This window comes from Cavia porcellus, unplaced genomic scaffold (assembly GCF_034190915.1).
Source record: "Cavia porcellus strain 051 isolate PalLab524CR breed Dunkin Hartley unplaced genomic scaffold, mCavPor4.1 scaffold_19, whole genome shotgun sequence".
NCBI lineage: Eukaryota > Metazoa > Chordata > Mammalia > Rodentia > Caviidae > Cavia > Cavia porcellus.
The window spans coordinates 41069308-41084708 of NW_026947502.1; the positions used below are offsets into that span (position 1 = coordinate 41069308).

At 36.2% G+C, this 15401-nt stretch overlaps 1 protein-coding gene across 1 annotated transcript in view; it reads left to right on the top strand.

The window, feature by feature from the left end:
• Positions 1–15401, top strand: part of Hsd17b4 (hydroxysteroid 17-beta dehydrogenase 4) — a 90570-nt gene that overhangs the window by 15327 nt on the left and 59842 nt on the right. The window contains 4 exon segments of the mRNA NM_001173100.1: positions 374–395; positions 499–545; positions 2038–2122; positions 3293–3480. Of these exon segments, the coding sequence (NP_001166571.1) occupies positions 374–395; positions 499–545; positions 2038–2122; positions 3293–3480 (342 nt within the window).

The following is a 15401-nucleotide window of genomic DNA, read 5'->3' on the forward strand; positions in this document are numbered from 1 at the left end:
TTGTCTTTTGAGTGGCATGAAATGATCTTTAAACTTTTAGTTTTCTGAGTGAATTTTGAAATTGAGTGCTGGATGACTTACGGTTCTGAGTCCTCAGAAACCAACAACAGTTAACTTCTGTATGTATCCTGATAGAATTTCAGTACATAATTGGGGTGGGAAAAAAATACATATTTGAGAGGAAGGTGCTGATATAATGTGATAGTTACATTTTTATGAATCGGTTTTTTTGTTACAAAATTTAGTTTTGATATTATCCTTCTTTACCATGGGGGAGGAGAGAAACCAATTCTGAGAGAAATGTGAGTTGTAAACAAATTAAATTAATATGCTTGCTTTTATATTTGTGATTTGTTCTTTTTTTATATTGTAGATGTTGTAGTCAACAATGCTGGGTGAGTATTTCATTTTTCATTTTCAGTAAAGTGCATATAGTTGTTTTCATGTGTATATTTCTCCCTTTCTATATCAATTTTAATTGTAAAATTATTATTTTAGAATTCTGAGGGACCGTTCTTTCAGTAGGATAAGTGATGAAGACTGGGGTAAGTTGTTTTTAATGTTTCTGTGGAATGTACCTATTTGGCTTTAAAAATTTGATTCATTCATATATTTAAGAAAACAACCTATTTCTGTCTACTTTTCTTATGGCTAGCATAAATGACCATCTCTACTGTTGATGAATAGTTGGAAATTTAACATTTGTTAAATATCTTAAAAATTTTAATTATTTGACAGAAAGGATTTTTTTTGGTTTGTTTCTCTTTTTTCTCCTTAGGAGGTTGTTCACATTTTGTCACAGTGTTCAGTCTTTGTAATAGCCTTTGACGTGTTTATCAAGCTTATATTATTGTTTTTTCAAGACCAGAGCAGGACATGCAGGAGTGTTTAGGGCACAAGAAATGAAAAGTAACAGAGATCTTTGAACAGGAAGGAACAGAATCTGGGTGTATATTTGAAGTTTCTAGTAAATAAGGAAGGATTTCCATTTTCCTTTGCCATATTAGAAAGATTGAATTTAGGTAAAAAGGTCACAGTTGTGATTTTCCTTTTGTTTTTCTCTACTCTGTCCTTATATTCGCTGAACATCAGAACTAAATCAAATAACAGATGAGAACAGTGGTAGGCATGGCAACTGAGTTGAGATAACTCTGACATTGTTCATAGTACATCTGTCCCCCCAAGTCCTTTGAGAAGAAGCAAAAACACCCTTAGGTTTTAGAGTTAGGCAAAGAAGAGCTATTAATGTCTTTTCCCCATATAATGAGTGAAAAAGAAGCTTAGCAAGGTAAAGTTTGCTGGCATGGGAGCTTAGGTTGGTGGTTGGAATTGTAAAGGGACCAGATTCTTTCCTTCTCTGATTCTGGTGCTCAGCCCACCTCTCCTGACTACTTTTTTGTTTTACTGCATAGCTCTTGTTTTCACTCTGCTTTCTTTGATAGACACATGATCATATTTATTGAAACAAAAGTAAGTAAGAGTGGTTTAAAACTTGACAGTTGACAATTTTACACATTAAATCTAGAGTTGTCTATAGCAATGTTCCCTCAGTGTTCATGAGAATGAAATTTCTGAAAATAGATCTCAGTTTTTTTTTGCCTTTTGTGCATTCTTATTCATCCCTATTCCAACTCATTTGCAATCCTATAAAAAGTAGGAATATAGTGAATATTGTGTAGCTATTTCTTGATGATAAGGTATATGGTGTATGATTGTTTTAATACTAGTGTTGAGTGCCAATATATATGTAAAATTCTTATTTATCCATATTAGCAAAATTTTACATAAATGACTACTAAAAGTGGCGTTTTATTTAGATATATATAATGAGATTGCAATAATTTTCTAAGTCATAGGAAAAACAGTTGTAAATGGATGTGAACTAGTGATTGGTAGCAAGCACAACTGGAACAAAAGCAAAAATGATTACTTAGAGCTGTTAACAATAGCTGATTTTGAATTCCAGGTATAAAATAAACATCTTTGTATAGGTAAACGATTGCCTATGTACTTAATATAAATAACTTCTTATTTTAGATATAGTCCATAGGGTTCATTTATGGGGCTCATTTCAAGTGACCCGGGCAGCATGGAATCATATGAAGAAACAGAACTATGGGAGGTAGGATTTCACACAGCAGTCAAAAAGGATTGCAAGGGTGTGTGAATGTGTGTGTGTGTGTTTGTGTGTGTGTGTGAATACAAAGAAGAAACAGAACTGTGGAAAGTAGGATTTCACACAGCTGTCAAAGAGGATTGCAGATGTCTGTGTGTGTGCACGAGAGTGTGTGCGAATACAAAGAAAAAGATTATATGATGTGATATTAAATGATTGCTTGATACTGAGAAAAACATCTTCAGATATGTGCATGTTTTTAAAATGTAGTTTTGTACCCATTAAATTGGTACCATTTATAGTCATAGACTAGCTGAGCTAGATAGCTTTGTATATCTTTTTTCCTACTCTTTCATTTTTAATGACTTTTCTGTTATTTTTTGTATATTAGAAAGTAGTGCAAACATTGTGGATTCAGGTATGTTCTCTTATAAAGTATAATTTCGTGTGTCCAGTGACCAGCTGGAGAGAGCTTAGTGGCTGTTTTCTGCTCTTGATACTGGATGGACATGTATTAGTCGTACAGTCTATTTAGCCACTGAGGACTTATCTTGAAGGCCGCTTCTACTCAGAATGTGGTAATGCTGTGTATTACCCCTTGGTAATTGCACGCTGGTGTCAGGGTCATCCCTGCTAACTTAAGATTCAAGCGTACCATTCAGAAAAAAGTTGTTTGTATTGCATCTTATTGAAGACTTCTATTTTATTTTTGATCTTAGCATTTTCTGAAAATATGAATTTTATTTTGTTTAAGGAGATTGAGGTTTGGTCAGATTATAAAATGGCATTGTTTTAATGAGGATTTTAATATTAACCATAAAGGAAGAGGGGTTAATGTGGTGAGGACAGAGGAACTCAAACTTGATTTAATATTTCTTGCTAAAATTATTACATGTATTGTTATTTTGTGCTTATAAACACTGTTTTTGAAAGACTATTATACTTGAATTCTTCTGGCTGTGACCAAGGAATCATTTCAAACAGACCTCATAGTTGAATTTTGAGAGATTATTTTTACATAAATACTATTTTAGATATATGAATTATGACTTTGAGAACCTAATGATGGTACATAGAGTTAATCTTGATGGATGTAATAGTACCAAAACAGAGTTACAATTGCAACATTATTAAGATACACAAAAGATGATATTGACAGATATATTTTCCTTTTAGGATCATTATGACTACATCGTCTGCAGGAATATATGGTAACTTTGGCCAGGCAAATTACAGTGCAGCAAAATTGGGTCTTTTGGGCCTCTCAAACACTATCGCAATCGAAGGCAAGAAAAACAACATCCATTGCAACACTATTGCCCCCACTGCCGGATCCCGGTTGACTCAGACTGTTATGCCAGATGGTAAGTTAAGTTTTTCAGTGCAGTCACAAACATAGAATGACCTTTCCAAAAGCACTTAATCTTTTGAATACCTAAAACATTTTTCCTTTGTAATTTCAACAACACTTTGTGTAATTTGTGTTCCTTGTTGAAAAATTTAAAAATCACAAAGATAAGATTTCCTGTAACTCTGTAATTGTGCCATGCAGGAAACTCTCCAACTACAGTACAATGGTTTTTGCACTGAGTCATGTGCATCTTAATCCCAGCCCTTTTTTAATTGAGAAGGGGTATTGCGGAGTTGCCACATTGCCCAGACTATGTTGAAAGTATCACTGTCCTGTATCAGCCTGGTAGTCACCCACTTCCTTGCACAGATGGACACAGTGTATATCACTTTTTTATATAGGGTGAGGTAGTGGCTTTCTTAACTGTTTTGTAATCATTATTTAAAAATCATGTTTATTTTTTAGAGCCAGTCTTTGCTTTACAGAAAAGTTGGGAGTTCTTGTTGCTCTACATGCATGGCAGGGTTTGTTGTCAGTCCTTTAAGTTTTAATCTTTCTAATAGATGTGTAGTGGTATCTTGTTTTAATTTGTGACTCTCAGGTAACATAGTGTTGGGGACCTTTTCCTATGCTTGTGTTTCATTTATTTATCATCTTTGAATCTGCTTATTTTTAAATTGGACTGTCTTTGAGTTTTAAGGTTTTTTTCTTTTTATACTTTGGAGCAGGTCCTTTAGCAGATACTATGTTTTGCAAATATCTTTTACTAGTCTATGTTTCACTTTCTGGTTTTTTTTTTTTCCTTTTTGAGACAGGGTCTCACTATGCAGTTCAAGCTGGCGTTGAGCTCACTTTGTAGCCCAGGCTGGTCTTGAACTTGCAGTGATTTCCTGAGTGCTGGGATTACAGAAGTGAGCCACCACACCTGGCTGACTTTCTGTTCTTTTAATCTGCTCTTTTTGGTGGGATTGTTTTTTTTTTTAAATCTGTACAGGGGATTGAACTCAGACTGCCTGCTTGCAAGCCAGGCACTTATGCTGCTGAGCTAAATCCCCAGCCCCTTGATCTGCTTTTTTTAAAGTATCAATGTTTATCAATAGGTGCAAGTATATAAAATCAGGAGATGAACATGACTTGATAAATCAAGTAGACTTAACATCAGTATTACATGAAGGAGGAACCAATTCAAGTTCTTACCATTTGTTCCACATCCATAAAAACTACTTTATGGACATTAATAATCTCTCAGAATTTCTCAGTTTGTGTAAGTAAATGATACTCCTTTTAAAAAGATTTTTGCATTTGCTTGGGGTCAAGGATATTAAAATCTAGTCCATAAATTTACTTTTGCAGAATAATTTTACTTTAAATATTTCAATTCATGTTCACTTTGGTTGCATGGTTTCCGAAGTAGTCTGATTCTCATACTCATTGCTCTTTAGGTTAGGTGTTTTTCCATTCTGGCTACTCCCAAAGTTTTTTCCTTATATTTGATTTTCTGCCATTTGAATATAAAATGCATAGGTAGAGATTTATGTTATTTATAGTGCTTGATTTTTTTTTTTTTTTTGTCTTTTTTTTTTCCCTTTTTATCGGTACTGGGGATTGAACTCAGGACTGCCTGCTTGGAAGGCAGGCGCTTATGCTGCTGAGCTAAATCCCCAGCTCCAATGCTTGATGTTTTCACAACTCCCGGGATCTGTAGTTTGGTGTCTCATTAATTTTGGAAAATTCTCAGTCATCATTACTTTAAAAATTTGACTTTCCTTTTTTTTTTTAAAGGGTAAAATTAAACATAATAAAACAGATCGTAAGAAAGCAATTTAAGAAACAAAGATTGCAAAACAAGACCACTGGAGATCTTCACTGTGTATCATATTGTCTCTTGTTTTCTTCCAAATAGTTGTCTGTCTTCATACACAATGAATTCATACCAAACAAAATAGTACTAAACTGATCAGAACAGGATGATGAAGGCATTTTAGGTCTTCAAGACCAGACAATAGGGAAGTCAACAATGGCTGCCATAGTGTCTTTCTTTCTCTTCAAAATAGCTGTCCATATCTTTACGTATGCTGAAATTAAACAAAATAAAACAGACTAATATTACTCTGGACAGAGAATAATAGTATTGCTAGATTTTATATCATGATGCTACAGAATTAGTACTGGATATCATAGTGTCTCTTTTTCTTCAGAGTATCTGTTCATTACATTGTGCATTATATAATCTCTACATGTATACTTATCCTTTCAGAAACAAATGAAAACAAGACAACAAATTCCTAGAAAAACATGAAATGAAAAAGATGTATAAAACCACCATACTAGGTGATCTACAGTAGTTACTACGATGTCTCCTATTATTTTCAATAGAATTGTCCACATCATCAGACATAATGTAATTGAACATAGCGATACAAAGCAATATTAATAAAAACAAAACATGAGAGACATTGTAGGACTTTAAAAGCAGTTAATAATCGAATGGAATGGGTATCCCTTTGCGTCTTGTTGTCTTCAGAGTAGTTGCCTCTACTCTTAGACTTGATACTATCAAGCATACCAGATTCAAATAAAATTAGTGAAGACCAAACAGTTATCTAACAAACCAGATTCAAATAAGATCAGTCATAGTGAGACAGTGTAAGTAATAAAGGGCTTCAGGTTAAATTAATAGGAAATTAAGATAGTTACTGTAGTATATCCTGCTATTTTTGGGATAGCTGTCTGTGCCCTCAAATCTAGTATGAGTAGACAGACTGGAACAGACTAAAATCAAACTAAACAGAGCCATAAGATTAATGTGCCTTTTAAATCCTGATACACTATTAACAATGTCCTCTGCCTTCCTTTTTTAAAAAATTCCTCCTCTTTCCCTTTCTCAGGGTGCTTTGTGCATTTTGGGGCCCACTAACTCCTTTAGTTCTTAGATTGGGGGGCAACCTGTTATCTCCTAAGTGGTTCTGAACCTTTTTATCCCTGAGCGTGATCTTTTTTTTTTTTTAATTTTATTTAAGAAGAAAAAGAAAAAAAGCAGAGAAAGGGTACAAGTTATACAGATTTACAGAAAAAAATAAACAGTAGGAAATCACTAGTTAATGGATTACATATTGTCATTTTAGAAATAATTGTTCAAGTTACAAAATTAAAGCTTATAAAGTGGACATTCCAACAGTGAGACTGCAAACAGTTCTGTTCAATGATCCAACAAAACTCAGTAATATCATTATCTATCTTACACACTTAAATATACATGCAGTTGTATTGTTGAGAGCATTTTCTTTTCCTCTTTTTTGTACAATGACAATTACACATTTTGGGTTTTGTTGCTCCCACAGTTCTTATTTTTTGGAAGAGAGTAGAACCAAATGTGACATAACAGAACAGAGTCAGTCAAATCAAAAGGGTGGACATAATAGATAATGTAAAAGCATAATACAAGGTGATCAACAATGGTTACCATAATACCTCCCGCTATCTCTAATAGAATTGCCTATATCATCAGTTATAATAAAATTGAACAAAACAGTAAAGAACAAAACTGGCAAAACCAAAACATTGGAGACATTATAGGTCTTCAAAAGTAGATAATAGACAACCAGAATGGGCGTCATAATGAATCCCACTATCTTCACAGCTGTTGCCTAAACTTTTGAACCTGGTACTATCAAGCAAAACAGAGTAGAGGAACATCAGTCAAAACAAGATGGTGAGAGGAATACAGGGCTTTAAATCAAGATAATGGAGAGTCAAAGTGGGTTACTATAATATATCCTGCTATTTTTTTATTTATTTTTCCCTTAATTAAAAGGATAAAAATAAAAAAGTAAATAATGAAGTGGAGATTGAGATAAAAGAGGGCATAACAGCAAAACAGCGCAGATCAAAACATAACCATTTAAGCAAAATAGTGTTTCACCACAAGATAATCCCGACATAAAAGTGCTTACCATATTGTCTCTTTCCTTGAAATCTTTGAGTATAACTTCGTATACTGTAGCATCAAATATATCAAAACAATGTAAAACCATTTAAGAGAATGACAGTATTACAGGGTATTTAGAATCAATTAACAGAAAATGAACAATGGTTTCTGTATAATCTCCTTGACTATAAAAGTTTTTGCTTATACTATCATACATAATAAAATGCAATAAGATACAACCTGTTTAGGCCAATGGAGACAGAAGAACAAAAGCTTGATGAGACTTCAAAACAAGATGATACTAAGTCAGTATTACCTATTAAGACATGATTTTCTCCAAAATAGCCCGTCCTATCATCTAATCTTCTCTGCCTCATTTCTGTTGAGCTCTTTTTCTGTCATTAGTTGTCAGTTTGTCTTCATTTTGTTTTCTGCTCCATTCATTGTGGCCTTTCTGGCACTATTTCTGGATTCTTTGTATTTTTCTTTTTTAGAATATCCTGCAGTATTCTCTGTAGAGTTGAATTGGTGGTTGCATATTCCCCTGGTTCCTCTTTATCCTGGAAGTACCTTGTTGTTCCATCAATTTCCAGGGATAGTTGTGCAGGATATATCAATCTTGGCTGGAGATTATTATCTTTCAAAGCTTGAATTATTTCCTCCCACGCTCTTCGTGATTTGATGGTTTGTGCCGAGAAATCTGCTGTAATTCTGATGGGTGTTCCCTTGTAAGTGATCTGTTTCTTGTCTCTGACGGCTTTTAATATTCTGTTCTTGTATTGGATTTCTGGAATTTTAATTATTTATGCCCGGGTGTTGCTCTGTTTGGGTTGTGTGTGGCTGGGGTCCTATATGCTTCATACAACTGAGTATCTTTACCTTTTGCTAAATTAGGAAAATTCTCCTGGATTATTTCTGTGAGTAGCTTTTGTAGTTCATTTGTTTGTGTCCCTACTTCTTCTTTTATGTTCTTAATTCTTAAGTTATAGATCCTCTTATCATCTAGTCTTTGTATTATTGCTGTTTGTTTCTTTGTTATTTTTAAGAAGTTTTTCATTTCATGCTCCCATATTACAAATCTGCCCTCCAGTTCAGATAATCTGTTAGTTTCTTTCAAGCGGTTATGCCAGTTTTCGATAGAGTTTTTAGTTTCCTGGTAATCTCTTTGAACTTGCTTCACGTATTCTATGCTTTCTCTATTTTCTCCATCAAACAATTCTCCCCTCTTTTTCTGTTCTTCCATTCCACCATCTGTTTTTTCTTGGGTAGTGCTTAGCATTTCTCTAACTATTCTGCTTATGTCTAGCTTCAGGCCATTAATAACTTCATTCCTGAACTTGTCTATGAGGCTTTGGAGATAGTGCTTTATGTCTATTGGTGCTGTGTCTGCTATTGCCTCTTTCTCAGGATTGGGAGCCGAGGAGCCTTTCTTGTTGCTCCCTCTCCCCATATTCTTTGTTCCTTATATATGCAAGTGTATATAGGAGGCCCAGCTTCCCTCCTGTCAGTCACAGTCTGATGGAATTGCTCCGGCTAGGTGTTCCCGCCCACTGCAGTGCACCAGGAAGTTGCAGACCAGGCAGCCTATGTGGCGCCTGCCCCTCCAGGTCAATCTACCTTCAGGCGCTGGGACCTGGGTTGTGCTAGCCTACTGGGTCTCAGCCAGCACCGTCACGTAGGGTAGGCACTGCTCACCAATTCCGCTTGAGAGGGGGATATGTGACTGAATTCACTGCAGCGCCCTGTTCCCACAAGTCTGCCCGGTTCCAGAATGTCCTCTGTTAGAGTCTCCTAGACCGTGGAAGAGTCCCAGTTTCTCTCACTCACTGCAGGTCAATGCACAGCTCCCCGCCTGTCCTGCTTTCAGCTCCATTCACTGATTCCCATTCTCAGAGCTCTCGCTCATCTCTCTCCCTGCCGAGCGGATGTAGACGCAGCAGCTGCAGCAGGAAACCCAAATCGCAGCTTCCAATGGCGTGTCTCCAGCTTCTACACTGAGGCTTTTCTGTTCCTGTTACAGCACCAGGATTGCATTCCTAGTTGGTTTCTCTCAGCCCAGTTCGTTCTTGGGTCAGCAGGGCATATCTTCACTTGCTTATGATTCCTTACTCCACACCATTCCTGAATTCTAAGCTGGGTCTTTCAGAGAGCCTCTGTAGCTGCTGCTATCTGTCTGCCGTGTTCTCCCGGAAGTCCCTGAGCTTTATCTTGAGCTGTATTTGTTTACCTACTAAGGTCTCAAGGTTTTCCTTCATTGTAGCTGAGTAATTCTCCATTGCACAAAAGTGTCATGACTTTCCAACTTATCTGCAGCTGCTGGATGAACTGTCCCAGTTTCTCTCTGGCTCCCTGTCACACAGAGTATTGGTTTTTCATCTTTGATTTTCAGTTCATTAACCTTCTTTCAGGTAGCTGATATTTCCTATTCAGAGCATCTTGATGGACCCTGTCTCCTGATCTACTCTGCCTGTGTTTCTTTTTATTAATGTATCAAGGCCATCTGTGTTAGAGATTATAGCCAGTCTTCTCTGCCTCATCTCTGGTATCCTATTTTTCTGCTGTTGATTGTCTACTTTTCTCCTTCAGTCCATTGCCTGCCCCATTTATTAAGGCCTCTCGGCCACTATTGCTGGAATCCTGGTGATATTTTTCTCTCTCTCTAGAATGTCCTTCAGTATTTTTTATAGGGTTGAATTGGTGATCACGTACTCCCATAGTTCTTCTTTGTCATGGAAACATCTTTTTTCTCCATTAATTTTGAGAGACAGTTTTTCAGGTTACATCAGTCTGGGTTGGAGGTTATTTTCTTTCAGGGCTTGGAATACTTTGTTTCAAGCTTTTGATTTGATAGTTTGTGTTGAGAAGTCTGTCATGATTTTGGTGGACTTTCCTTTATAACTGATCTGTTTCTCTGACCGCTTTTAATATTCTATTCTTGTGATGAATTTTTGGGATCTTGATTATTACCTGTCTGGGTGTAGCTCTGTTTTGGTTGCAGCTGTTTGGAGTTCTATATGCCTCATATATCTGAATATCACTTGCTTTTCCTATGCTTGGGAAGTTTTCCTTAATTATTTCTGTGAATAGCCTTTGTATTTCATTTGTGTTTACTCCTGCTTCTTAGCTCATGTTTTTTACTCTTAAGTTATAGATCCTCTTGTTATCTTCCAGCCTTTGTATTGTTACTTCCGGGTTCCTTGTTATTTTTAAGAGATCTTTCCTTTCACGATCATACATTGCAAATCTATCTTTAAGTTTTGAAAGTCTATCTTTAGTTTCTGTTAAGGAATTTTGCCACCTTTCAATAGAGTTTTTAATTTCCTGGTAATCTCTTTGGATCTGTTTCATGTATTCTAGATTTTGTTTATATTCTTCATCAAAGTTTCTCTCCTTTTTCTGGGTTCCTCCATTCTTCCATCTGTGTCTTCTTGAGGGGTACATAGCATTTCTCTTATTAATCTTTTAATATCTTACCTCACTTGGATTAGAATTTCAGTTTTATGTTTGTCTATGAGATCACGAAAGTATTTCTTTATTTCCGCTAATGCTGTGGCCGATATTGCATGATTGCTGCCCTTGATCTCTTATGTATTTACCTCTCCTGGTCTTATTTTCCCTGGGTCAGCAGCTGGTTTTTTTCTTTTTTCTTTCTCTTTTCATGTATCTGGTTTCTTTTAGACAGGTGTATCGTAGAGGTCTCAGCCCCTTTCTGTATTGCTTATGGTTTTTCTGAAGTGTGTTGGCTGGGGAATTACTGTCCTCTCTAGTTTACTGTTGATCTGAGGTGCCCATAGGGACGATGTGGGCTGGCCCCTGTCCTCTGAGCCAGTCAACCAGTGAGTGCCTTCACCACCTTAGTCTGTGCCATGTGGATTTTACAGGTTCAGGACAGTTTCGTCCCTGGCTTTTGGGTCCCAACCAGGAGCATGACCCAGCCCAAGCAGATACCTTCAGCCGGCTTTGGGCCAGGGCTGGACTGACTGACGCTACTGCGGTTCCAGGTTCAGGCTCATCCAGCCCATCTCCAATATATTGTTCAGCTGATCACTTCTGCGGTCACCCATTTCCTAGCACTTGCCATGGGTTAGTGTAGCTCTCCATGTTGGTTCAGCTCTCCACTGGGCTGCGTCCTCCTGCCTAGGGCCTTGGGCTCACCAACTCTTAATTTCAGTGCTACCTCGACTTTAGCACGATTGTGAGTTGTTTTACTCCAATGTATGCCTAGCACACTGTGGGACTGGTTCCAATGAGAGTGCATCTGGTTCCAGCCTTTCGTCCATGTTTTTCCTTTCTTTCTTTCTTTTTTCTTTTTCCTGGGTTGTGGGAATCCCTCTCCTTTCATTTGGTCTTCTCCATGGTGTTAAATTCTAGCATCTGAGTTGTTTTTCTCAGAGAGGCTCTCTGCCCTGCTACCTATCAAGCCGTCATCTTCCCAGGATCTCCCCCAAAATTTGACTTTCTTAGTCTTTTCCTTTCCATTTTACACATATTACAACTTCTATAATTACAGTTCTTAAATATTCTGTTCTACTTTTCTCTCTGCTTTCAGTTTGGGAAGTTTCTAATTATATATTGGTATTGTCAAGCTCAATGGTTCTTTGTGTCACAGTAGTTTTTATTTCTAACAATTTTTTTATACTAACAATTTTCTTTTGATTGTTTTTCAATTTTTTTGCTTATAGCATCTGTCTGTTTTTGTGTGTTGGCCACTTTTTCCATGAGAGCCCTTAGCATATTAGTTATAGTTAAGTAAAATTTCCAGCCTGTTAATTCCTGTATCATTGCCAGTTTCAAACCAGGTTGATTCATATCAGAATCTGGTTTTCTTTGCCTTTTCAACTTGTACCTTTTCTTGCCTTTTAATGTGGCTTGAATTTTTTTCTTTTGAAAGCTGAACATGATGTATTAGGTAATAAGAATTGAGATAAATATGGCTTTAGTGAAAAGTTGTTTGTTGGTCTCAGGAATTAAGCTGTATTCCTCTAGTTGTACATATAATTGGCTACATTATTGTTTTTGTGTTTGTATGTTTTGTTATTTTGGGTTATGCTAAAAGCTCCTTAAGTAGAAATTGTGTCTTAAAATTCTATCAGCTATAATCTCTTGTTACTATGGTGAAGCCCTGTTGATGTGATTCTGAGGTATTGGGGAGGCAAAATATTTTATAATTTTATGACTTCAGTTATATAGTAGAATTGAGCTTTATGTCTGGGAAAAATTCTCCATAATGCTTCAAATGAAGCGGCTGCAAATGTCACAAAACAGTTAATGACTGGGAATATTTTAAAATTAGCTACTTGATAGACTGTACATATTTATGATACCATTTACTTTTCACATTTAAACTAATATTCATTTTTCAAATTTTTTTTAAAGAATAAAAAAAGAAAACAAAGAACAGAACAAAGCAAATCAGAACACAACAATGCAAGCAACATAGCACTTCACAACAAGACACCAGGATATTAACATTGATTACCATAATGTCTCTTGTTTTGTTCAAAATAGTTGATCACACCTTCACACACAATTATAGCAAACATAACAAAATAGTATAAAGCCCATTCAAAAGAATAAAAGCATTACAGAACTTGAAAACCAGATAACAGGAAATGAACAATGGATACCATAATATCTCAATTTTCTCAAAGTTGTGCATACCATCCCACATAAGAAAGTAAAAACACAACAGGATAGAACCAATCAAAACAAAAACAAGGCATCATAGGACTTCAAAACAAGATGATAGGATATCAGCAGTGGCTACTGTAATGTCTCATTTTCTTCAAAATAGCTGTTCATATCATCACACATAAAATCAAATAAAACAAGGGCTGGGGTTTTAGCTCTGCAGTACAAGCACCTGCCTGGTACACGCAAGGTTGTGATTTCGATCCCAGGTACCAAAAAAAAGACCATGGACAGGCCGGGAGCATAGCTCAGTGGCACAGTGTCTGGCAAGCACAAGGTCATGAGTTTGATCCAGTGTCCCCCTTAAATCAAACAAAACAAAACAGAATAAAACCAATTAAACAAATGAATGAAGCATTATAAGACTTCAAAGCAATAAAATAGGAAACCAAAATTACCATAATATATCCCATTATATTCAAAATAGCTGCCCCTATCATCAAAGTAAAACCTAACAAAACAAGACAGAACAAAGCCAAACCTAACAAAATTGTGAAAACAATACAAGAGTTCAAGGCAAGACAATAAGAAATTAAGAGTAGTTACCGCCTTTCCCTCTGAGGTATTTCCTCCCCTGTCACTTTTACAATAGCTATTTTGTTTTTTGGATCCCACTAACTCCTTCTGTTTCTTATACTAGGGTTCATGTGTATAAGTTTGAACTGTTTTGCCCATGAACGTGATCTCCAGTTGGGTCCATTTACCTACAGGAGCCTTGAGATTATTTATAACTGGGTAGCTTTCCACTGCATGAAAACACGTATCTTCCTTATCCATTCTATGGTTGATGAGCAAGTTACTCTTGCTTTTTTTAACCCCTGGTCTTCTGTCACTTGGAACAATTGTTTTCCCTCTTTTGATTTTCAGTCTATGAATTTCCTTTCCAGTTAAATGTGTTTCTTGTGTACAATATATTGGTGGATCTTCTTTCTTGATCCATTCTCCCTGTGTTTCTTTTTATTGATGAATTGAGGCCATCTACATTAATGGTTACATCCAGCATACATTGATTTGTTCCGGCTATCCTCCTGCTATTGGCCCTCCACTTTTCCCCTCCATTCAATTGTCTGTTCTGTTTGGTGATCCTTCTCTGCTGCTGTTCCTGGAACCATGGTCATCTTTATCTCTTTCTAGAATATCGTTTAGCACTCTGTGTAGGGTTGGTTTGGTAGTCATGAATTCCTTCTGTTGCTCTTTATCATGAAACTATGTTATTTTTCCATCAGTTTTAAAAGATAGTTTTGCAGAGTAGATCAATCTGGGTTGTCAGTTGTTTTCTTTCAGGATTTGAAACACTTCACTCTAAACTCTTCTTGACTTGATGGTTTATGTTGACAAGTTTGCTGTGATTCTGATTGTTTTTCCCATGTAGGTGATCTGTCTCTTTTCTCAAACAGCTTTTAAGATTCTGTTCTTGTGCAGAATTTCTGGTATCTTGATTATTATATGTCTGAGTGTAGATTTACTTTGGTTATGGCTAGTTGGGAATCCTATATGCCTCAGTTATCTGCATGTCAGATCCATTTCCCATGTTTGGGAAGTTTTCTTCTATTACTTCTGTAAGTAACCTTTTAATTTCATTTGGTTGACCCCTGCTTCTTCACCAACTCCTATCACTCTTTTTTTTTTTTTTTTTTTTTTTTGTCTTTTTCCTTTTTATCGGTACCGGGGATCGAACTCATGACTGCCTGCTTTCAAGGCAGGCGCTTATGCCGCTGAGCTAAACCCCCAGCCCCAGCACCTATCACTCTTAAATTATGCTTCTTAGTGTCATCTTGCAGCCATTGAGTTTCCTGATTACGTGTTTTTAAGAGATCTTTCCTTTCACAATCACTAGCTGCAATCTTATTTTGAAGATTTGAAAGTCTGTCTTCAGTCTCTTTCAAATGGTTTTGCTAGCTTTAAATTGAATTTTTAATTTTCTGGATCGGTCTTTGAATCTGGTTCATACATTGTAATTTCTTTCTGTTTTCATTTTATAACTTGGAATTTCATTTTGTGAACATCAGTAGTTTTCTATACTATGTATTTTAAATCACAGTTTCTATTCCACTGTAGTGTAAATTTGTTGTTTCATTCAACTTACTCATGGCACTCTTCCTTTTTGGCTGCTTGGTGATTGTTAACTCTACATCTTTTTCTGTGTTTGTTGTGTTTTAAATTAGCAGTATTTTCTTTAGGAAGAATTTGTCTTTCCTAATATTGGTGGCCAGGAGGCATAACCAGCATGGTCTATTTTGATGAAGTATGCCGTTAGTATTGTTACTGGTATTCATGCCAGGGCAGCCATGCCTTCCCTACAATATGGTGGTAGG